Source organism: Moschus berezovskii, chromosome 17 (genome assembly GCF_049115385.1).
Source record: "Moschus berezovskii isolate FMDL1 chromosome 17, NW_MosBer_1.0, whole genome shotgun sequence".
Lineage (NCBI taxonomy): Eukaryota > Metazoa > Chordata > Mammalia > Artiodactyla > Moschidae > Moschus > Moschus berezovskii.
The window spans coordinates 14,713,899-14,739,127 of record NC_142476.1 but is presented as its reverse complement, the minus strand read 5'-3'; the positions used below and the strand labels follow the sequence as shown (position 1 = coordinate 14,739,127).

General features: G+C 46.0%; 1 protein-coding gene across 1 annotated transcript in view; it reads right to left on the bottom strand.

Annotated features, from left to right (window-relative positions):
- Positions 1–554: 554 nt before the first annotated feature.
- Positions 555–25,229, bottom strand: part of ATP6V1G3 (ATPase H+ transporting V1 subunit G3) — a 65,589-nt gene continuing 40,914 nt past the window's right edge. Inside the window, exons 3-4 of the mRNA XM_088845219.1 lie at positions 13,180–13,312; positions 555–1,108 (exon numbers count right to left, since the gene is read on the bottom strand). Of these exons, the coding sequence (XP_088701345.1) occupies positions 966–1,108; positions 13,180–13,312 (276 nt within the window). The 3' untranslated portion in view covers positions 555–965. The remainder of the gene's footprint in view (positions 1,109–13,179; positions 13,313–25,229) is intronic.

Sequence of the window (25,229 nt, the reverse complement as noted above, 5' to 3'; positions counted from 1 at the left end):
GCTGAGCTCTCTGTGCGATGCAGCAGCTTCCCATTAGCTATCTATTTTACACAAGTGCTGTGCTGTGCTTAGTCGATGAGTCATGTCCAACTCTGTGACCCCATGGACTGTAGCCCACCAGGCTCCTCTGTCCATAGTATTCTCCAGGCAAGAATACTGGAGTGGTTTGCCATACCCTTCTTCAGGGGGTCTTCCCGACCTAGGGATCAAACCCAAGTGTCCCACATTGCAGGAGAATTCTTTACTGTCTGAGCCACCAGGGAAGCCCAAGATCACTGGAGTGGTAGCCTATCCCTTCTCTATGGGATCGTCCCAACATTGAACTGAGTATTGCAGGGGGATTCTTAGCCAACTGAGCTACGCGTGGTAGTGTGTGTATGTAAGTCCCAACCCCCCAATCCATCCACCCTCTCCTCTTCCCCAACTCCAGTCCACACATCTGTCTCTAAACGATACAGCTCATCCTGGAACGTTTACTTTCCTGGAGAAGGCTCATGATACATGCACATTTATATGCAACAAAATACAGAAGTAAATAAAAATAAAATCTCCATTTTTATTATTCATCTTAGAAATTGTATACAATTATGCTAATGTATTACAGATAATTAATATTGATTTTCAAAAGAAAAAAACAAATCTTACTTCTGAATTGCAATGATGCTATTTTAAAACTGATATAATTTTACCTTAATGTGACAATCATTCCAAGAATTATTTACAATTTTTCCTTTCTCAAATCACAATGCTATTATCATTTTTTTGGTACAAAATTAACCTAGCCATGGAATTGGTTCAGTTATAGTTATGATTATGAATGTCAAGAGTGGATTCAAGTTGAGAAGGAGTGGGTTTGGACTAAGCATCAGCCCTGGTGGCCAGCCATACAGACCTAGGACTCCACTCAGCCTCCTACGCTGAGCAGCATCTGTGCCTGGGCCAGCAGAGTTGAGAAGATGTTGAGGTCATGGCCCGTAGGTGGGCTCCAAATTCAGAGGTCCCATCTGAGTACCCATCAGAGTAGGGACAGGTGCAAGCAGTTCAACCACCGGAGTAAATAGGCAGGAAACTGCTGACTCAGCCAAGATGGTGGCGTCGGTTGTGTGGTCTGCAGAGTGAAAAGAGCGAGGTAGACATTTATGTTTCCCAGCATGTGGCAGACGTCAGGGGCATTTGAACTGCAGCGTTCTCATACGGAAAAGGCAGCGGGGAGGAGCAGCAAAGGAAAAGTGAGGAGAGGAGATAACTTCTATGGGATGGGGGAAAGATTGTATAAATGCTGGTGGATGACGTTGGCTTTGTTCTCTGGAAATTGTCATTCTGACTCCACCTTGAAGTCTTAGAATATTTTGGTTATGCATCACACTTGCAGTTAATCATCTTTCTTTGCTCACATAGCTTTCATAATTGCCGTGGTGACTATTTCACTTCTGTGCTGCTATTTGGTTTTGCATCACTGGATCACTGGGGCTACTTTGCCTGTTTGGTTGGCTTCTTAATGTCAAGGAACTAAGACAGATTCAAAAGCATTCCACACATTTATTAAAAACCATGATAAAGTGACTCTCCAAATTTAAAACTTGCTTGCTCATGTGTAGTAGGCGCTCTATGAACACTTCAAAAAAAGGAATGGATGAATGGATTAGTATCAAAAATCTTGAATAAATGATCCTCAGATATAAGGCTTTGGCTTATGAGTGCAAAGCGACTCAGTTAAAAATGTTTGTGTCGGTAGACATGGGATAGAGCCTACTTTACAGCGATTACTTGTATTAAGTACTTGATAAAATAGGACATGACAGTAGTCCTGGTGGCTCAGATGATCAAGAATCCACCTGCAATGTGAGAGACCTGGGTTCGATCCCTAGGTCGGGAAGATCCCCTGGGGGAGGGCATGGCAACCCACTCCAGTACTCTTGCTTGGAGAACCCCATGGACAGGGGAGCCTGGTGGGCTACAGTCCATGGGGTCACAGGGAGTCGGACATGACTGAGTGACTAAGCAAGCACAATTATATACAGCTAAAATCAGGACTAATACATAGGCAGTCATCAAAATAATACCACAAAAGAATATTTATTAGTATTAGTGAATTTAGGAAGTATTACTAAGGGGAAATGATTATAAGATATTAATTAATAAAGTGAAATGTGGACATTTAGCCCCATTCATAACATGTCTCCCCCTTTCAAGAATAATATTTAAAAAAGGAAGTATTTATTACATACTAAAATGCAGCAATTCATCCTGGATGGTCCTTTTCAAATTTTGCAAAGTTTCTACAATGAACATTTATCTGTCTGTTAAATTTTACAGAACTAAAATTAAAACAAAAATTTCCTAAGCTGGGAGTCCCCTGGGGTCCAGTGGTTAGGACTCAGTGTTTTCACCACTAGGTGCCCACGTCAGTCCCTGGTCGGGGAACTAAGATCCCGCAAGCTACATGATGCAGCCAAAAATTTTTTCCCCAAGTTAGTAATAAGATGAGATAGTGGAGGGAGAATCCACCTTTGCTTGGAAGAAACAAGGGTTCTGTGAGACCAGACTGGGACTAAGCAGGTGGCTTGGTTTGGCTAGGAAATCGGTTTTGCACAGAGGGGGTTGAGCAAATAGGTAAATATATTGGATCTTTCTGGTAATTATATTCAATGTTGCATCTTTGGCAGAAATGGAACAGAAATGATGTCGAGTTCTCATTGCATTCCATCTGGGAGCTCACAGCTTTAGTTCCTTTCATTAATGGTGATGTTAACTTTGATCACTTGATTAAAGTGAGTCTTTCAGGCTTCTTCACAGTAAAGCTTAATCTCCTCTTTGTAACTAACAAGGCATTCATGGGGCAATACTTTGAATTCAGTTCAGTTCAGTCGCTCAGTCGTGTCCGATTCTTTGCGACCTCATGGACTGCAGCACGCCAGGCCTCCCTGTCCATCAAAAACTCCCAGAGTTTACTCAAACTCACGTCCATCGAGTTAGTTATGCCATACAACCATCTCATCGTCTGTCGTCCCCTTCTCTTCCCACCTTCAATCTTTCCCAGCATCAGGGTATTTTCTAATGAGTCAGTTCTTCGCATGAGGTGGCCAAAGTATTGGAGTTTCAGCTTCAGCATCAGTCCTTCCAATGAATATTCAGGACTGATTTCCTTTAGAATGGACTGGTTGGATCTCCTTGCAGTCCAAGGGACTCTCAAGAGTCTTCTCCAACACCACAGTTCAAAAGCATCAACTCTTTGGAGCTCAGCTTTCTTTATAGTTCAACTCTCACATCCATGTGTGACTACTGGAAAAACCATACCTTTGACTTTGAAACTCTATAAATATGTTTTTCTTTATCAATCAAGCTTTTCCTTATCAATCAATCTTCCAATATTGATATGAATTAATCAACTCAATATTGATATTAATTAATCAATACCAGTGTGAATTCATTAATCCCTATTTTGTGCAATGGGTTGAATTATCTGTTATCATCATGTCCTTCAATAACCTCAGATATGCAGATGACACCATCATTATGGCAAAAAGTGAAGAGGAACTGAAAAGCTTGTTGATGAAAGTGAAAGAGGAGAGTAAAAAAGCTGGCTTGAAACTCAACATTAAAAAAACTGAGACCATTGTATCCAGTCCCATCACTTCATGGCAAACAGATGGGGAAACAACGGAAACAGTGACAGAATTTATTCTCTTGGGCTCCAAAATCACTGCAGACGGTGACTGCAACCATGAAATTAAAAGACACTTGCTCCTTGGAAGAAAAGCTCTGACCAATCTAGACAGCATATTAAAAAGCAGAGACATTACTTTGTCAACAAAGGTCCGTCTAGTCAAATCTATGGTTTTCCCAGTGGTCATGTATGGATATGAGAGTGGATCATAAAAAAAGGCTGAGAGCTGAAGAATTGATGCTTTTGAACTATGATGAAGACGCTTAGTCCCTTGGACTACAAGGAGATCCAACCAGTCAATCCTAAAGGAAATCAGTCCTGAATATTCATTGGATGGACTGATGCTGAAGCTGAAACTCCAATCCTTTGGCTACCTGATGCAAAGAACTGACTCATTTGAAAAGACCCTTATGTTGGGAAAGATTGAGGGCAGGAGCAGAAGGGGATGATAGAGGATGAGATGGGTTGGATGGCTTCACTGACTCAATGGACATGGGTTTGGGTAAGCTCTGGGAGTTTTTGATGGACAGGGAGGCCTGGCGTGCTGTAGTCCATGGGGTTGCAGAGTCGGACACGACTGAGTGGCTAAACTGAAATAATCATGTCCTTATGATCAGATTGTCTCTGATTTTTTTCCCAGTGAGAGTCTCTTGGAGTGGATCCCTGTGTTCTTAGAGCATCATCTCCATCATTCTATGAGTATTTGCTTACTTTCTGGCCAAACCAGAGGTTCATCCTCATCTGTGACTTTCTTGCCCCAACCCGGGGATAAGCTGTTTCTGTGGAGAGTCTGGGAGGAGAGTGGCATTTGTAAACCAAGATCAGGGTGTCAGCCGTGCTCGTTGCTGTAGGGACACCACTGCTTCCACTGCCATCTTGGTGGACACAGCGAGGGGATACCTGTATGCAGGAATACGTGCAGACATCTGTGCATCTTCACATGTTCATATCTGCATGAGTATTTCTATCCAGCTGCATATCCTAAACACCCATGAGTTCACACGAGTGTTTCCAGTTTCAATTTGACACCACATTCTGTATTCCTTTATTTTCCTTTTCCCTATTTCTAACTTCCCCGACATCATCCCCTTTACTCTGAATATGTTTGGTCATCTAATTAAGTTCTTTTGTGTAACCAGTCTCCTGTTGACAGCTGTCAGCTGGGCATGGACACCCTCCTCCTTGGTTTGGGTCTGGAACACACAGAGATTTATCAGATATATGATTTGCAAATATTTTCCCCCATTCTGTAGGTTGCCTTTTCATTTTGTTGCCGGTTTCCATATAAATGTATTCTGTGAATTAATATTCAAATCAATATTCTTTAAACTATAAATCATGATGTGAAATTAGCGAGTCTCAGAATTTAGTTAATGAATGAGAATTGCATAGGAAATAACAGATGAGTGATCGCACACAGGAAGCACATATATCGTTTTGGGAAATTTCTGCTTCAGTTACATGAATGGGTGAGCCTGTGTGCGAGAGTGGATCACTATACAGAATGTTTCACACTATCGCCCCCGGTCAAAATAATTCAAAACCACTGACGGGAAATGTGATCAAACATTTCTATTAAGCCACCTTAGATGAAACTTCCCAGTATCTAAGCAAGTGTGTAACTATGACGTGTGTAGACAAACCTAACATCACAAATGTACAAAAGCTGCAGTTGAACTCGTTTCCCAGGGTTAGTGAACTTGTACTGAGCATCGCCTATTAGGCATCGCTGGAAATAAATGCTCTTTTCCTCAACTGCTGACTCAGGCACATGTCACATTTCTGCCCCTGGATTGGCGCGCTTGTGGTGCTTCTCATTGCCAACGCAAGCTGCGGGGTGAGCAAAAAGAATTTAGAGCAAACCAATTGTTTTCTGCAGTAATAACAGTGCCTCTAGGTGAACAGTCCCGATTCAGTTGTCCCTCGGGAGGAACAAGGGCGCAGAACAGAGCTCAGAAGACCTGGGTTTGGTGCAACTTCTGCAGGTCCACCAGGCTGGGTATCTCCCGGAGGCTACTGACCTGGACCGTGCTGTACAGAGAATACATCTAGCAACACAGACTTGAGGCTCCTGTCTTCTGTCACGCCTGCAAGGGTCCTGAGGCTTCACTTTCTCGCCTGGGAGAGGAGTGGGCATCCTGTTCACGGTGACTATTCTTAGTAATGGGCTATGTCAGCTTCTGAAGAAGAAGGAATCCCTCTGGTTACCTGCTCAATTCTACCTGCCCTCTAGCTCCCTAAAGGAGCGCTCTGTGTGTGTGGTAAGGACTTAGGGTGGTATCCTTGGTTGTTCATGTTCTGTGAAGATTTTGGAGAACGTACACACCTCCTGTGCATTCCACTGGTGTGCCGTGAACCACGCCGCCAAGGCAAGCAGGAGGACCACGGGCCACATCTCTGAGCGACATGACGTGTATCTAGTTCTTGCCTGTGTCCACTGCTCGTGGATGGACAGTGGCTCTTTTCCATCAGTTATTTAATCTCCACTTTAGTATGCCTTGTGGACACAGCACATAGCTCACAATGCGTAGGTATTTTCTTTAAAAAATTAAGTCCAGCTGATTTACATACGTATGGAGTTTTGAAGCTAGAGTCCAGGTCCATTTCCCCCGCTTCATTTCGTCCCTCCCTCTCTCCCTTCTCTTCTTCCTTCTTTCCTTCCGTCCATTTTTTAAAAAATTCCTTTTAGAGGGTAGGTAGAGGGAGAGAATGTTACCATGTTTACAAATAGCTTTTGAAAAGATAAGGCATTTTAAAAATTCAAAACGACAATGTGTGACTCCGATTTTTAAACTTCTCTTTTTAGAGTAGTTCTATATTTACAGAAAAATTGCAAAAATAGTACATAGAGTTCTTAAACATCCCACACCCCGTTCCTCTTATTGTGTGCCATGTTTAGACTCTCAGTTGTGTCTGACTCTTTGTGACTCCATGCCCTGTGGCCCACCAGGCCCCTCTGTCCACAGGGATGCTCCAGGTCAGAACAATGGGGTGGGTTGCCATGCCCTCCTCCAGGGGATCTTTCTGATCCAGGGATTGAACCCAGGTCTCCTGCATTGCAGGCAGATTCTTTAGCGACTGAGCCCCCTCCTATTCTTCACATCCTGTATAGTGGGACACACTGATCACAGGCAGTGAACCACGCTGCCCTGTTCAGGGAGGCCCACACTCGACTCGCATTCCTTGACTTTACCCTCCCGTCCTTTCCGCGCTCCAGTGTCCCACCTAGGACGGCACGTCACTCTTAGCTGCCGTGTCTCCTGAGGGTCCTGTGGGCCAGGGCAGTGTCCTTGTTCCTGAGGACCGTGACAATTTTGAGGCATCCTGGTTGGTCGGATCTTTTGTATGATGCTCTTCACTTGGGATTTGTCTGATAGCATGATGAGAAGAGTTACGGGTTCTGGGGAGGAAGGCCCAAGCGATAAAATGGCATCCACGTGGCTTAGACTGTTGACCTGGGTCACCTAGCCGGGGTGCGTCTGCAGGCTTCTCTGAAGTGAAGTTCCTCTTCTTCCCTGGTTTCTGCTCTGTGCTGTTGGAAGGGGCCTTGCTCAGACCTCCTTGTGAGGTAGGCAGTTTACCTCTGCCTCCTGAAGGTGGGGAGTTTCTGCATAAACCACTCGGACAGAAGATCTGTCTAACCTCCCCCACTTACCTATTTATTCAATTGTTTATTCATGTGAATGAGGACTCATGGATATTTATCTAATGCTTGGGGCATCACAGAATTTTAGTTTGGGCAAATTCATCTGGTGTAATTCGAGCCCCATCTTACCAGCTCAACTCCTACGATGCCATCCCACAGAACTGTAGTCACAGGGACCCCTGTGTGTCCTCACACCTCTCTGCCCCTCACACAGCTGTTTCCTCACCTGAAGGTCCCTGTCCACATTTCATAGTGGAACGCAGGTCAGCCTTTTTAAAAGTAACTTTCTTTATGTAATAGTTATTGTTTATTTGGCTGCACCTTACCAGATCTTAGTTGTTGCAAGCTCGATCTTTAGCTGTAGCACGCAAACTCTTAATTGTGGCATGTGAGATTTAGTTCCCTAACCAGGAATCGAACCCTGGGCCCCCTGCCGTGGGAGCCCCAGGGAAGCCCCCCAGCTCAGGTATTAAGATGTAGCTCACACGATTGCCTGGACATTGAGCGTTGCTCTCTGCTTTCTTGGAAGTTTTTTGCGCCTATGCTGGTGTTTGTCATGTCATCCGATATCTGTTTGCCTGTTTATCTCCCTGGTGAGGTTTCGAGGCCACTGTGACACCGGCTGTTCTTCCTCTCTTCTCCACCCTGGGGCACCCGGTCTCTGCCTGGCAGAGAGGAGGTTCTTAACAACACAGCTGAAAGACAGGGAACGGGCTTCCCCGGAGGCTCAGCGGTAAAGAGTCCGCCTGCCAACGCGCGAGACGCAGGAGACGCGGGTCTGGTCCCTGGGATGGGAAGAGCCCTGGAGAAGGAAATGGCTCCTCGCTCCAGCGTTCTGGCCTGGAAAATCCCACGGACGGAGGAGCCTGGCGGGCTGCAGCCCCGGGGGCGCACGGACACGCCCGAGCGACTGAGCACGCAGACAAGGAAGGCCGCGGAGCGAGCTGATGGAGATCCTGGAAGCGCCGAGTCCGTTCTGGAGAAACGCGGCGCCGCAGATCTGGGCTCTTAGGGAAAGCATCCCCTGCCTGTAACGGTGTTTTCATTCTGACCGGCTCGATTTCGGCATGCTCTGTGAGGCTCAGGCACCGGTGAGGCGGCTGCCCAGAGCCGGGGGCCGGATGCTTGGCCCGGGAGCGGCCCGGACCCCGCGAGGGCGGACGCCGTGGCCCCGCGCTGAGCCACCTGCAGACGCGGACCCGCCGCGCGCCTAGAGCCGGCCCGTCTGCACGCACACAAGCCGGCTCCACTGTTGTGACTGTCAGGCAGTCGAGACAATATTTAAGTCAGTCAGGAAGCAGTCGAGATTGCCAAAAAAGCACGTCTGACTTTTTTCCCCCCTCTGACTAGACTTTATGGATTTCACTGGTCTATGTAAAAAAACAGTCACATTTTCCTTGCCAAAAGAGGATGCTTTTTTTTCCCCCACTGAAACTTAATGAAATAACTGTTACATCATATGAATTCATTTCCTCCAGAATATGTGTCAGACTATCAAATCAGTTAAGGAAAATTCTCATCTTTTTTTCTCTTTGAAATTAAGAGGGAGTTTGGTTCCAAGTTAAGTGAGTTCACAGCGCCATCTAGTGCTTCAAAACGGAATGTCGGCACAGCGGTGGAGAGAATTTAAATCTGGTGTTTGCCTTAGCTGTAAACACATCATCCTCAAAACCGCTTGCCTGATTCAGACTACCGTTCTCCAGTTTTAGGATAATTATTCACAACTGACTGGGTATTGACATTTTATCACAGTTTCTAGCGAGTAATCAGTGATTAAGGTTCAGCTTGAAAAGAATCTCCCATAAATAACCAAACACAACCAGTGATCCAAAATCTGCAGATGGTGACTGCAGCCATGAAATTAAAAGATGCTTGCTCCCTGGAAGGAAAGTCACGACCAACCTAGATAGCACATTAAAATGCAGAGACATTACTTTGCCAGCCAAGGTCCGTCTAGTCAAATCTATGGTTTTTTCAGTAGATGTATGGATGTAAGAGTTGGACTGTGAAGAGGGCTGAGTGCCGAAGAATTGATGCTTTTGAACTGTGGTGTTGGAGAAGACTCTTGAGAGTCCCTTGGACTGCAAACATATCCAAGCAGTCAATCCTAAAGGAAATCAGTCCTGAAGGACTGATGCTGAAGCTGAAACTCCAGTCCTTTGGCCACCTGATTAGAAGAACTGACTCATTTGAAAAGACCCTTATGCTGGGAAAGATTGAGGGCAGGAGAAGGGGAAGACAGAGGATGAGATGGTTAGATGGCCTCGCCGACTCAATGAACATGAGTTTGGGTAAGCTCTGGGAGTTGGTGATGGATAGAGAGGCCTGGCGTGCTGCAGTCCATGGGGTCACAAAGAGTCGGACATGACTGAGTGACTGAACTGAACTGATACATAACCAGAGACCTAGGTCCCTTTTCTTTCCTGAATATTAAGGCATGAGATGGGCTTCCCACGTGGCTCAGGTGGTAAAGAATTTACCTGCAATGCAGGAGACCTGTGTTTAATTCCCGGGTGGGAAAATCCTCTGGAGAAGGGAATGGCAACCCACTCCAGTATTCTTGCCTGGAGAATCCCATTGACAGAGGAGCCTCATGGGCTACAGTTCATGGGGTCACAAAGAATCGGATATGACTGAGTGACTAATACACACACACACACAAGCATGAGATGAACCCACAAGTCAAACCCGGCAGTAGCACACCAGACACATGATGAAAATTGCAACCTTAAATTAAGCCTTCTCCCCTGTCCCCCAACAGAGTGAATTAAAATAGACGGATCTGGGGACAGGTGTCATTTTATTCCATACACTTCTGACACTATATATTCTCTGAATGCGATTGGCGCTAAAACACAGAGAGGGAGATATTCACTAGAGAGGAGAAGCAAATTACTTTTCTCGGCTTCAAGGAACCCGGTAAACCTCTACTCAGCAAATGATTTCTGCCTGCGCTCCCTCCCTTCCTACAGAAAGCAGTGAGTTTTGAAGACACTTTGAATCATTTCTGATCAAGGCACAAACGTGCCCTATTTGCACATAATATTTCTTGTTTTTCTGCACGTGATGGTTCTGGAGGCACCTGGGCGTGCTACTGCCTGTTGAGCAGCTCCGTGCTGTGTGACCCACGGGGCTGGCGAGCAAAGCCCTGCATCCCGACTCCTGCGGCTGCTCGCACCTTAGTGGGGTCTGAAACGGGATGAAACTAAGAAAAGGAAGGAAGAATCAAGGGCGCTGGACCTGCTGTCGTTTAGTCGCTAAGTCATGTCTGTCTCTGAGACCCCACACGATGTACCCCACCAGGCGCCTCTGCCCATGGAATTCCCAGGCAAGAACACTGGATGGGTTACCATTTCCTTCTCCAGGGAGACTGCAGGCGAGAGATGCAGGCTGGGCAAGGTCAAGCAGTACTGTAGACAAAGCTTTATAACCCATGAAGTTATACTTTTCTTTTTCTGTAGTTCAGGGGAAAAGAGAGTATTTAAGAGCCTTTTCAAATAACTGTGGCTATTCTTTGATGCAGTACCCAAACTCAATAAATAGTCCTTTCTTAAAGGTTTGTTGCAATGTGGAATTTGAAAATACATCAGTGAACTTTTCGTATAGGGTTACCCCTGGTAGCTCAGCTGGTAAAGAAGCCACCTGCAATGTGGGAGACCTGGGTTCGATCCCTGGGTCGGGAAGATCCCCTGGAGAAGGTAATGGCTACCCACTCCAGTATTCTGGCCTGGAGAATTCCATGGGCTGTATAGTCCCTGGGGTCACAAAGAGTCAATCTCGACTGAGTGACTTTAATTTACATTAAAATTATTGTATGCATTTTTGTTTTTTATTAATTTTTATTAGCATGCAGCTGCCTTACAATGTTGTGTTAGCTTCTGCTGTACAGTAAAGTGAGCTAGCTGTATGTAGACACATGACCCCTCAGTTTTCGATTCCTTCCCACTTAGGTGACCACATAGCACTGAGCAGACTTTCCTGAGCTACACAGTGGGGGCCTCCTTCATAGCTCAGTGGGTAAAGCGTCTGCCTGCAGTGCAGGAGACCCAGGTTCAATTCCTGGATTGGGAAGATCCCCTGGAGAAGGAAATGGAAGCCCACTCCAGTATTCTTGCCTGGAGAATTCCATGGACAGAGAAGCTTGGCGGGCTACAGTCTACAGGGTTGCAAGAACCGGACACAACTTAGCGACTGAGCACAATAACTATATATACATATACACACACACACAGATCATCCAAATCTCCCAATTTAATCAAGTTGCACCTTTTAAAGAATGGGAAAATAGTTATAAGTATTGTAAGCACCTCCCACTGTGATGACACATTCCCACGTAGACGTTTAATTCATGACCACACGCTTAATGAAAATTGCTGATGTAAAGAATGGATGAAACTTCACTCAGGAGTTTGCTCAGCACAGTGACTGTCATCCTGCCCGTGCCAGCTACTTACACACAACCAACGTTTTTTTTTTTTTTTTTTTTTGCTTGTTCGTATCCATTCTGATTCATTTTGTATCATTCACTTTGGAGTGTTAACATTGCTAGAGCAGCAAGGTTGTCTTTTGCAAATAATTTGCAGTTGAAAATGCTTAAAACTGTTAATTTTTGAAACGTGATGATAAAGCTTTGTTTTCAGCCGTGCTTCCTGGACCTACCGTCTGTCATACAGCGTGAAGCACCTCAGAAAGAGAAAAACACATGTCTATTAAAGCATCTTTGTGCAATGTGGAGGAACGGTACCGGTGAGCCCTGGTTTGCAGCGCAGGAATGGAGGCACAGAGGCAGAAACTGGACCCGTGGCCGGGGTGGGGGGAGCTGGGAGATCGGGCCCCACACATACGCCGCGTGTAAGAGAGACAGCCAGCGGGGCAGAGCACAGGAGCTCAGCTGGTGCTCTGGGGGGACGAGAGGGTGGTGTGGATGGAGGGGGGCCCACGGGGAAGGGGATGGGCGTGTGCATGTAGCTGACGCTCACTGCAGTGCAGCAGAAACTAACGCACACTGCCAAGCAATTGGACTTCAATTAAAAAAAGGAAGAAAAGCTTTTTAAAAAAGGAGTTTTCTTAGTTTCAGGAGTGCTCCAATTGTTGCCCCCCCCAGTCTCCACCCCCCAAACTCCCCATTAAGGAGAAAACCCACGCCCCCTGCAGGACTGTCCCTGTGGACGGAGAAGAGGCTTCCTACTGAAATATTGATGGCTTTGGCACGCCGCATTACCGGCGCATCCCCGCTCACAGTGAGGACTCGCCCTGCCCCAGGCTGGAAGCGGCAGGAGCCAGGCTAACAGCTGGCCCGGCCTCCACTAGCAACTTCAGTGCTCCTCGCCCTCGGCAAAGAACGGCGCCAGGGAACAAGGAAACATATTTTTGCAAAGCAGCGAAATGCACCCAGTGTGCCAGTCTGCACATTTCTCTGCAGGCCCGAGATCCAGGTAGCTGTGGGCACGACTGCGAGCTCTGTCCGCCTCCCTGGCCTGAAGGAAAGTGTCTGGTTCCAGGGCATTCTCTCTGGGAGGCTGGGGGGTGGTCCCGTAGGCATTTGGAGGAAGACTGGGGAAAGAGGGTTTTTTTGTTTTACCTTTTTTTTTAAAATAACCAACAACAAATCAACAATTGATTTATCCCACACACAGTGGACAAAGGAAAAAGGCTTTGGGAATCGGCTCTGAAAGGAGAGACATTCACTGGGGCCGTGCGGAGGACTCGCTGTGGGGCTGGGTTGACTTTTTCTCATTCTCACCAAAAACCATCCTTTGACTGCGCTGTTGTGTTTGCTTTCACAAACTGAGGCTGTCCACCCGGCCCTTCTGCCCAGAGCGTGGCCTTGGCCATGACCTTGACCTTGGCTGTGGTGCAAACTCACCTTTACTAGCCTGGGCCTCAGTGCTTTGGCTGTGCCGGCAGAAAACGTGAGTCGATTCCGAGTAGTTCCAACCACAAAAAATTAGAACTTGCAATTCAGAAAGAATGAACAAAAGAATAACTTCTGTATGCCTCTGGTGGAGAAAAAAGCTGAGTCATTTTAAGTTGTATTTTCCTGCTTTCCTAAAAATATCAGCCTTCTGCCTTGTCTAAGCTTTCACTGGTGCTTTATGAAAAGCCAGCACTGGCACTGAACACTTAAAAACTTTTTAAATTTAATTCAATTAATTTTTAAATTAATTTGATTCAATTACTTTTTTAAATTGGAGTATAGTTACTGGAGTATAGATGGTTGGATGGCATCACTGACTCAATAGACATGAGCAAGCTCCCAGAGTCAGTGATGGACAGGGAGGCCTGGCGTGCTGCAGTCTATGGGGTCACAAAGAATCAGACCCAACTGAGCGATTGAACTGAGCTGAACTGATAGTTGCTTTACACTGTTGCATCAGTTTCTGCTGTACAGCAAAGTGAATCGATCAAATATATATGTATGTATATATATATATGCCCTCTTTTTTGGATTTCCTTCCCATTTAGGTCACCACAGAACCAACTGGAGTTCCCTGTGGCACTGAAAACTATAAACTGGATTATATTTTTGTCCTTTTGGCCTCTGTTGGTAGATTCTGGAAATGCTTCTTCTTATCAGCTAGAGGAGAGCACAGATTCTCACATGCAATGTCTACTGAATAGTTCTTTGTTGAATGAGTAAATTTACAAAATACCCTAGAGATATCATGAAGAGACTACCTGAAATTAAATGGAGGTGAAGACAGTGAAGGATCATGTTATATACTGATCAGATATATTTTTGATTTGTCAGAGTATACATAGGTATATCTATGATTTGTGGAAGAATTAACATGAATGCCCAACACAGTTTTATTTCCTGTCAGGCTCTCTCTTCTTCCTTAGCCATGGTTTAGTTTTTCTGTAAACCATCCAAAATGGCCAACTCTCTATGCTTTAAAAATAGTTTTTTTATTGTTTCCTTTCTATAGAATGAAAATCTATTTCTAAAATAGATAAATTTTTTTTCAAAATAAATAGAAAATTAGCATTCATTCTGACCTAACTATATTCAAGAAAATTGTGTGTGAGCTTGTGTTGCTTATCAATAAATTGTTGTGTATTGATTAAACAGCAAATTCAAGTGAATTAATACAAGCTGCTTTAATTATAGCTGCTGTAGGTATAAGAATCATTGAATGACATAAAACAGGAAATGGTTTTTTACCCCTTCCTTAACCTCCCTCCTTCCTTTCTAATTTCTCTCTCTAGTTTTGTACTAAGAGATTTATGGGGAAAGCATTAACCCAGAAGCTGGGTTTCCTATCAAAATTCGTGGCTGTATATAAAATCCTGTTTAGATAGTAGAATGTGACAAATAATTCTAAATGTCTGTTTGTAAGACTGGGCTGTATTTCCAGGTTCTCACAAATGCACAGATCTATGCAGCAGTACCTAGAAAAGCAAAACCGAAAAGCTCAAGTTATGGAAATACCATGGTTGAAGAGCATCGCTAACTGCCGACTGTAAGACTGACAGCATTGTGTAATGGATGCATCTAAGCAGAGAAGGCAGAGTGTCCCACTGACAGGAAGCAAGTGTTTAGCACAAAACACGGAAGAACGGAACACGTGTGCTCACACACACACGCACACACAGGTGACAGAGGAAGTGGGCAGGAGACCGAAACATTTTCTTAAGTACATCTGGCCAAGAAGCGCTTCACTTCGCTGAGGAAGGATGGGGTGTCTAAGATGAACACTACAAAGAACTGGTATCTGAACAGTTCTTTAGAAAAATTACTTTTTAGTCGGCATGCAAACATATACTTAGGCTGCCATGTAGCAAACATCTTACTCTGTGAATTAAGTTGTTCTAGACAAAACCGTTATAAAGTTTTTAAATTTATCAGACCACAAAAACTTAGAGGCTAGGTATAATGTTCAGAAAGGGCTCGCATCCCTGTCGGACCCAACTGATAATTTAAGACGAAATTCTTATAATCCACAAGGGAAGCCAGTGAACCAGCGCCACCCCGTGGTTCCACAGCGGCCCTTGCAGCGCAGTGTCTGCCTTGATGCCCATCGTTGGCCTTTCTTTCTTTCCATTTTGGCTTCACTGCGTCTTCATTGCAGTAGGTGGGCTCCCTAGTTTCTGTACTTGGGCTTACTTGTTCCATCGCACGTGGGGTCTGAGTTCCTAATTCACTAACCAGGGACTGACCCTGTGGCCCTGCATTGGAGGCCCATTCTTAACCACTGGACCACCAGCGAAGCCCCCACTGCCATTTCTTCCGTCTTTGCCTTCTTTCTGCCTCCCTCTTGTCTACACTCGCCTTCTCTGTCCGTCGTTATCTTCTGTTTCCAACCCTTGCCCTGCCTCGACTGGTCTTTCTCATCGTTCATGTATTACCAATACGAGGCAAATTACTCAAAGTTTGAGGAGCTGTGTTGCCCGGCATCCGCTTTATACTTCCTTTCCTTTCTCCCGTTCTTTCATAGCATCCATATTTTTTAACAAAAGATTATTTAAGGATCGTTGATTCACAGTGCTGCGTCAATTTCTGCTGCGCAGCACAGCGATTCGGTTTCACATATATATGCAGTCTTCTTTCACACTGTTTTCCATTATGATTTATCACAAGATACTGACCGTGGCTCCCTGTGCTGTACAGCAGGGCCCTGTTGCTTCTCCATTCTCGTGCAGCAGCTTGCATCTGCTCACCCCGACCCCCCTCCCTTCCCTACACCCCTTCCTCACAGCCACCACGGGTCTGTTCTTCCTGTCTGTGAGACTGCATCTGTTCCATCACGCACAGAGCTGTGTATTCACGTCACTTTCTGCATCCCACATACAAGTGATGACTTTATGGAGTATCTCTTCTCTCTGTCATGCCAGGGCCACTCTTAGCCACCTTACTATTTTTTCCACAGACATTCAGTCTTTCAGAGAAGGAGGAGGAACGCCAGCTTTGATGGTAGAAAGATGTGAGTTGGGACAACAACGTATTCCCCGCTAATTGTGAAGCCATGATACGGGTCCTCAGTTTTCTCTTCCATAAAATGAGGAATCCTGTAATCTGGTTTCAAAATTAAATTAGGAAGTGTATGATGTAGTGGTCTGGAACTGGTGTCCGATAGAAAGTTCCGGGTCAATACTAGTTCCTTTCTTGCAAAATCACCCCACTGCATGATATTTTGTTGACTCTCTGAGCCTAGTCAATTGTATGAATACCATTCATTATTCATTGAAATCCAACAACTGGTAGGGAGAAAAAAACAAGCAAGAGTGTGGATTCTGAACTTTGTGTGTGGACATTCTCTGTTACAAAAATAAAGAAGCACTTTAGATCAGCTCTGATAGGAGAGTTTAGGGAATATGATAGCTAGGGAAGGATTAGGGAATCCTTGTAAATGGTGAATTACCCTGGGTATAAAAAAAATTGCAACCAAGTATGCAGATTCAGGAGAGAATTAGTGAATATATATGTAGATGGTTTTCATCATGGTTCCAGCACAGAGCTCCTAAGACTCTTAGAATTTCCTGAGGGATAAAGGCAGCCATGAAATTAAAAGAGGTTACTCCTTGGAAGGAAAGTTATGACCAGCCTAGACAGCATATTAAAAAGCAGAGACTTTACTTTGCCAACCAAGGTCCGTCTAGTCAAGGCTATGGTTTTTCCAGTGGTCATGTATGGATGTGAGAGTTGGACTGTGAAGAAAGCTGATCGCCGAATAATTGATGCTTTTGAACTGTGGTGTTGGAGAAGACTCTTGAGAGTCCCTTGGATTGCAAAGAGATCCAACCAGTCCATTCTGAAGGAGATCAGTCCTGGGTGTTCATTGGAAGGACTGATGCTAAAGCTGAAACTCCAATACTTCGGCCACCTCATGCGAAGAGTTGACTCACTGGAAAAGACTCTGATGCTGGGAGGGATTCGGGGCAAGAGGAGAAGGGGACGACAGAGAATGAGATGGCTGGATGGCATCACCGACTCGATGGAAGGTGAATTTGACTGAACTCCGGGAGTTGGTGATGGACAGGGAGGCCTGGCATGCTGTGATTCATGGGGTCACAAATAGTCGGACACGACTGAGTGACTGAACTGAACTGAAGGATAATAAGGCTGTTTTGTTATGGTAATGAAGTAACTTGTGGAACCGCCCTGCATCTTTAAGGATGGGGTCTGATCACCAGGGGAGCTAACCCTGTGATTAGAGGGCTGGAAACTTCAGTCTTCACCTCTTACCCCCACTTCTGGGGAGGGGAAAGAGGCTGGAGATTGGATCAAATGACCAGTGATTGAATCAATCACTCCTATGTAATGACACCCCATACCCCCCACACAGAGAACAGATTCTGAGAGCTTCCTGGGTGCTGCACACATGGAGGTGCTGGGAGGGTGAAGCGTGAGGACAGCATGGAAGCCCTACGCCCTGTCCCCACACCTCGCCCTGGGCATCTCTGCTTCCTAGTTCTTCTTGTTGCTGTTCAATTGCTAAGTTGAGTTCGACTCTTTCCAACCCCATGGATGGCGGCACACCAGGCTTCCTGTCCCTCACCTTCTCCTAGAGCTTGCTCAAACCCATGTCCATTGAGTCGGTGATGCCATCCAACCATCTCGTCCTCTGTTGTCCCCTTCTCCTCTTGCCCTCAATCTTTCCCAGCACTAGGGTCTTTTCCTACAAGCCAGCTCTTCGCACCAGTGTCCAAAGTGTTAGAGCTTCAGCATCAGCATCAGTCCTTCCAATGAATACTCAGGGTTGATTTGCTTTAGTATTGACTGGTTGGATATCTTTTCAGTCCAAGGGTCTCTCAAGAGTCTTCTCCAACACCACAGTTCAAAAGCATCAATTCTTGGGCACTCAGCTTTCTTTACAGTCCAACTCTCACATCCATACATGACTACTGGAAAAACCACAGCTTTGACTAGATGGACCTCTGTTGGTAAAGTCTCTGTTTTTTAATATGCTGTCTAGGTTTATCATAGCTTTTCTTCCAAGCAACAAGCATCTTTTAATTTTGTGGCTGCAGTTACCATCTGCACTGAGCTCTTCCTGAGCTATATCCTTTTATAATAATCTGAATCTAGTGAAGAAATTGCCTTTCTGAGTGCCATGACCTGCTATAGCAGATTAATGCAACCCAAGGAGAGGGAGGCAGGGCTCTCCAGTCCACAGTGAGCAGCTCAGAAGCACAAGTGACCTGGACTGGGGACTGAGCTTGAAGTGGCGGGTGGGGGAGGGGGTTGGAGGAGGAGAAGGACCCTCATTGGTTTGCAGAGGTTGAGGTCATGTCAGATGACATGCTCATCTCTAATTGCTTTTGGTTAAACACAAATTATTCTCAGTATGAATTTGAAGATGTTACATGAAATGATGTCTCTTACATCTGTGTAACTTTCAATAGAACATGATGATAATGTGATTAAAAATTACTCTCTTTAAATATTAAAATGTACATTGGTACCTTCTGAAATATTCAAAGGACCTAGATATTTCCAGTGAATGAGCTGACTTATAGAAAAAAACCCTCCCAGAGATAAAACTTAAATTTATAGTGTAATTTGAGTCACTTGTAGCGATCCCTGTCTTGTATAAATCTTTCCCATATTTCCCAAGGTGTAGACTATTTCTACTCTGAGTCTGAATTAACCCAGGGCTTTAATTGTATGTAAGAATTTGAATCGGGACTCCCCAGGTGGTCCAGTGGTTAGGACTCCCTGCTCTCACTGCCGAGGGCATGGGTTCAATGCCTAGCCAGGGAACTAAGATCCTGCAAGCCATATGGTGTGGGCAAAAAAAGAAAAAAAAAAAAAACACCTTACAATCTAATTGGAGGATTGAACATACATGTGTGCACACACCCTTGCAATTTAATGGCATATAGTTTAATAAATTGCCAACATGACTCCAGGACACGTATGCATATAGCACTTGATTTACTCAGACATGGATTCATATTGACATGAATTCATGTGGTCAAAGCACCATTCTGGTGGAGCGTCCCTTTCCTGGTTTCCCTGCTCTGTGGACTAGACTCTTGGCTAAAATTGTAACGGGTGAGGCCCGAGTATTTTGGGTATGCATGCATGCTCAGTTGTGTCTGACTCATTGAGACCCTGTGGGCTGCAGCCCACCACGCTCCTCTATCCGTGGGATTCTCCAAACAAGAAAACAGGAGTGGGTTGCCATGCCCTTCTCCAGCGATCTTCCCGACTCAGGGATCAAACCCTCATCTCCTGTGTCTGCAGGTGGATTATTTACTGCTGAGTCACCGGGGAAGCCTCTCAATTTCAGGCATTGATCTTTAGATGGAGGACTTAATGTAAAGACAATCCAAAAGATTAGTTAGGAGTCCCACATTGTGAACTCAAATTTATAGAGTTTATCGAACAGCTAATTTAGACAACAAATAAGTGTATACAACAAACAAATGTACCCAACAAATAAATGTATACAGCTCTGGTTCAGGGACACTTTCTCTGCCCTAATAATAGTATAAGAACTTCCTTTTAGATCTCTGATTGGGATTCTCATTCCAGACTATTTCACCTCCTACACCCCATGGATCACAGTACAGTGTCATGGTTTAGACCAGGGACACTGGAGCTGGGCAACCGGGCTTTGAACAGGCCTCCAAACTCACTTCTTAGCTGCGAATCTGTGGACAGGTTGCTAGGTCTGTCCGGGTGAGGTTTCGTTCTGCAGAATGGAGATGCTTGTATTATACTACTGCAGTGGGATGAATGAGGGTCTCCTAAAAGATAATTCCACACCCTAGTCTCCGGAAGCAATGAATGTTAACTGAAGCTGAAAATGGATCCTTATGGGTGCCATTTGATTGAGGACTCTGAGATAAGATCCTTCTGGACGGGGCCCGAAATCCAATGACAAGTGCTGAGAGATACAGAAGAGGGGAGAGGGATGCGAAGCAGGAGGCAGAGGCAGAAGGCGGCCACAAGTCGAGGAGGCTGCTGCACCCCAGAGGCCGTCCCCGGTCAGGAGCGTTTTCTCCCGCTGCCCCCAGCCCAGCTGAAACCCGGATCTCAGCCGTCTGGGGTCCAGAGCTGTGACAGAATGCTTCTGTTCGCGTCGGTTTGTGGCCATTTGTGTCAAGAATCCACCTGCGATTTGTGGCTGCCTCAGGAGACCAGTACGAGTGCCTGCATCTGAAACCTGTGATGTGCAGATTCACTGGTCCAGATCTGAGCTGGAGCGTTGCCCTGTGCCGTGAGGTCTGTTGTTTCCGTGCCCGACCTTCATGCCTCTAACTTCTTAACCTTGACCTTCCTTGGGGGAACTCCTGACTTTTTAACCTTGAATGCTTGATATCTGGGCACAAAATGATCGATACCCATTCATCCCGGAGTCCGAAAGGGGCTGTTTCGTTTTTTCCTGACGTCAGGCCTGAGCCGCCCCATCTCGTGGTCTTCTATTCCGGTCGGTGGGCTGCACTGTAGCTGTTTTTCTTCTGAAGTTGTAACGGTGTGCAGTGTGCAGTAAGTCCCCTGTATACAAACGAGTTCTGCTCCAAGAGCACGTTTGTAAGTCCACTGTGCTCGTCAGTCCAACAAAGTTCCCTAGGTACCCAGCTTACACGATCAACTATGTGGCACTGAACTGTGAAAGGTTTATAGCACTTTTCACATAAACAGTGCATGAAAATCAAACACAGAAAATCAAAAAACACTTTGCAGCGTACAGTACAGGACCTTGAAGGGCACAGCGGCACAGAACAACGGCTGGCACAGAGGCTGGCATCGAGCGGACGGACGCGAAGAGCTCCTAAGGGAGAGGAGGGAGATGGGGGAGCTGAAGGGCCGCTGGCGATCGGACACGGACGGCAGGCTGCGATGCCACGCGTGCCTGACATCGACGGAATGCAGCTGGCATTTTGAGAGCTGGCCTCTTAAAGGTTTGTGTGTAGGGGACTTACTGTATAGGTAATCTCTGGAAAGTACTTCAACAGTTCTCAGCACAGGCTAAGAGCTAACGAAAAATAAGATCCATTAGCGTGATTTCCAATCTCACTCTCCAATTTTGAGTCTTGTTCGTTCATTTCTTGTTGGATATTTTCACCTACTTATTTTGAGATATTTCACTCTCGATATGCGTAAAATAAAACTGTTTATCTTCCTCAAAAGTTCTATTTTAAAATTCCCCTTTCACTGATCACTACACTATTTTCTTATTCAAGCTGCTTTTTAGTCATCTTTAACTTCTTTTTCTGTTTGTTTGTTTGCAGTGCTTTATTTAACTGTGCTACTTTGTTTGCGGGCTTCCCAGGTGGTTCAATGGTAAAGAATCTATCTGCCAAGCGGGAAACCCGGGTACCATCTCTGGGTTGGGAAGATCCCCTGGAGAAGGGAATGGCAACCCACTCCAGTATTCTTGCCTGGGAAATCCCATGGAGAGATGAGCCTGGCGGGATACACTCCATGGGATCGCAAAAGAGTCAGACATGACTAAACGACTAAACAACACTACCAACAAAGCTAAAAACTTTGTTTGATATTAAGCCTTCCTTGTGTATTTCCTTGATGTTCTCAGCATTGATACCTGTTGATGCCCACATGGTAATCCGTGTATTTTTTTTTTTTTTTTTTTGAGTTATAGCTTTTGTGTTTGTTTTGTGGCTTGTGGGATCTGAGTTCCCTGGCCAGGGATTGAACCTGTGTTCTCTGCAGTGGAAGCTTGGAGAGTTAAACCACCAACCCATCAAGAATATCCCTAAATAGAGGTATAGTTGATTTCCAACAATGTATTGGTTTCAGATGATCTTTAACTTATCTGTATCATGACTAATGGCCTATTAAAGCCATGCAATATTATTCAAAATTCCTCAATTTGCCCCCAAAACCCAGCCTAGTTCTGATTCACAATTTTGCATACTAAGAGTATTAAGACAAGTATTAACCTGAATGTAAAAAATTTCTCCACTCTGTATTTAGAGTTCAGACATCTGAAGATAAATATTTCTTAAATACTATTTTTATTCATATTATCTTTCCACTAAATAACAATAGAAAGTGACAAAATCCCACAAAGCACACATAAAATAATTGTCAAAATTATGGTACAAATTAGAAACAATAGAAAGTGACAAAATCCCACAAAGCACACATAAAATAATTGTCAAAATTATGGTACAAATTAGAAACAGTTTCGACTTTGTGCAACTTTAATATCTTTGAATTCCTGCTCCAGTGTTTTATTTTAGCTTTACTGCTTGTTGCCAAATTCAAAGAAACTATTATCAAATGATAAACACTAGAAAGTTTTTCATGTACAATTTTTGTATTCTGTTATGTTGTCTTTTGGAGAAGGAAATGGCAACCCACTCCAGTGTTATTGCCTGGAGAATCCCAGGGACGGCAGAGCCTGGTGGGCTGCCGTCTATGGGGTCACACAGAGTCGGACACGACTGAAGCGACTTAGCAGCAGCAGCAGCAGCAGCAGCAGCAGCACTATGTTGTCTTTTAAAAAGATTAGCTTAGCAAAAATTACAATATTATCACTTATAATTGTCACAGAATAATATTGGTTTTGGGGGAGCATGTTTATTTGCATCTTTGCAATTCGACACAGTATCAAGAAATATTTGGGGTGAGATAGAAAACCGAGGATTTTTTACTCTAAAATGACCTTATTAGAAAAGAAATTCTCTTGAAAATAGTAAATACCACTTTTAACTGGAAAAAGTTCAGTTTCCATCTTTTACCCTCGAGATACTGTTATCTTTTCTCCTTTTTGTTTTTCTTTCTTTCATTAGGACAGTTCCAGAGTTTCTATGTTGATGAGTCATGAATCTTGGTTCAGATTTTCTTGGTTCTTCCTCCTTTCTGTGCCAGCCGAGTCCTGAGGGATATGGGGTGAGTGATAGGAAGGAGGAAAGAGCCTGTGGATGGTGCAGCCTCTTGGGCAGACAGAGCTCTGCTGAGACCAAGGCCCAAGCAGGAAAGCAGGGTCTCTAAGCATGGAGGAGCATTTCAACAGCCCTTATTCTGGACTGCAGAGCCCAGGTGGCCAGCCAGCTCCTCTTTTAGACTGCAAAAGCCCAAGACTGATACAATCCAGCGGCGGTGGTGGTGGTGTAGTCAATCAGTCGTGTCCGACTCTTTGCAACCCCGTGGACTGTAGCCCGCCAGGCTCCCCTGTCCGTGGGCTTCTCCAGGCAAGGATACTGGAGTGGGGTGCCATTTCCTCCTCCAGGGGGTCGTTCTGACTCAGGGACTGAACCTGTGTCTCCTGTATTGCAGGCGGATTCTTTACCCCTGAGCCATCGGGGAAACCCTAAAACCCACTCACACACAGCTATTATCAGTTATAAGGTAAGGATGTGGATGGACATTTGGCAGCTGGGGTGCAGGTCTGAGAATGTAGAAAACTGATCACTGTCTGGCACACATGGGGACCCGGAAGCGAAAGTATTGAGGGGAAGGAGGTCTGGAAAAGAGGGGAAGGATCTGGAATAATTCCCTGAGGGGTCCAGTGGTTCGGCTCTGTGCTTCCACTGCCGAGGGCTGAGTTCAGTCCCGGCGGGGACACTAAGATCCCAAAAGCCTCCGTGGAAAAAAGAGAGGAGGAAGGCGCAAAGGCCCAGGGGAGGAACTGTTGCAGAGCCCAGTAGCTGATTGTATGCAAGCCTCCAGGAGAAAAAGCAAGGCTCTGCCGTGACTGTGAGAGGGGCAGGTTGCTGTGCGGACCTGAACGTTTGGGGGTGGTGCGCAGACATCACAGGGTTTCCCTGGGAACTCAGTCGGTAAAAAGAAAATCCGCCTGCAATGCGGGACACGTGGGTTTGACCCCGGGGTTGGGAAGACCCCCTGGAGGAGGGCATGGCAACCCACTTCAGTACCCTCGCCTGGAAAAATCCCAGGGACAGAGGAGCCTGGGGGGCGGCAGTCCAGGGGGTCGCAGAGGGTCAGACGCGACCGAGGGACACCGCCGCCGGCCAGGCGCCACAGAGCCGGGGGTCGGCGCCACCCGTCACCCGGACGGTGGAGGAGGAGGCATTTCCCGGGGCGCCTTAGCACAAAGGGACTGCGAAGCAGCGGCGCCCTCGGGGGCTCCGGGATGAAAGGGCCTGGGAGACGGAGCCCCGGAGCGCGCCTACCCGCGGCGGGGCCGCAGCGCGGGCTGGACTGTGCGGGGTTGGAGCGCCGCCGAGCCCCGGCTGGGGCGGGCAGGGAGACGCGGCCCCGCCGCGGGTAGCGAAGAGCGGCTCCGAGAGCCGACGAGGGGCGGCCGTGTGTCGGGGCAGGGCGGCGGGCGCGGCGGCGGCCTCCCGGGCTGAAGGCCGGAGCGAAGCCGCGGGACCGCGGGGCGCCCGGAGCCCGAGCGCGGCCTGCCTGAGAAGCGGGGCCCCGCGGCCTCCAAGATCTGGACCTCACGCCTACAGCTGGAAGGAGGAGAGTCGCAGACACTTGGGAAGACGGCGACCAGCGACACAGCCGCTGGAATTCCGAAAGCAGAAAACGGGGATCTTAACAGAGTGTCTGTCAAAAGGCTGCTACAAGCAGTAAGATTTATGCGAAACTGAGGTCTCGATTAGGGATTTCTAAGCGGCCAAAAGACAGATCTTAAGGAATGTTTAGGTTGAACCATTGCGCAACAATGAAGCAATATTTCGGAGCATTTTGAATAAAACATTAAAGTGACATGTTCGGATTAAGGGAAGACTCCACACGACACCTATCCGGAGGAGATACTGGCCATGAGTTTTACAAGGCAAGGCTGCAACTGATTCTTCTTACCAAAGAGAAAGGGGCTCATGGAACTGATCGTTCACAATAGTGGAACAGTCTTTCTCTCCTAAAATTAACCTTTCAAAAGGTTGAAATCCTGGCAGACATCTGTGCAAGATGAAGAAACGGTTAAAAGGGGAAGAGATCAGGAATGAATGATTCTGAGATGAGACGTCTTCCTAGAATAGCAGGGAGGAGTCACACACAATTCTATGCTGTAAAATAGGAAC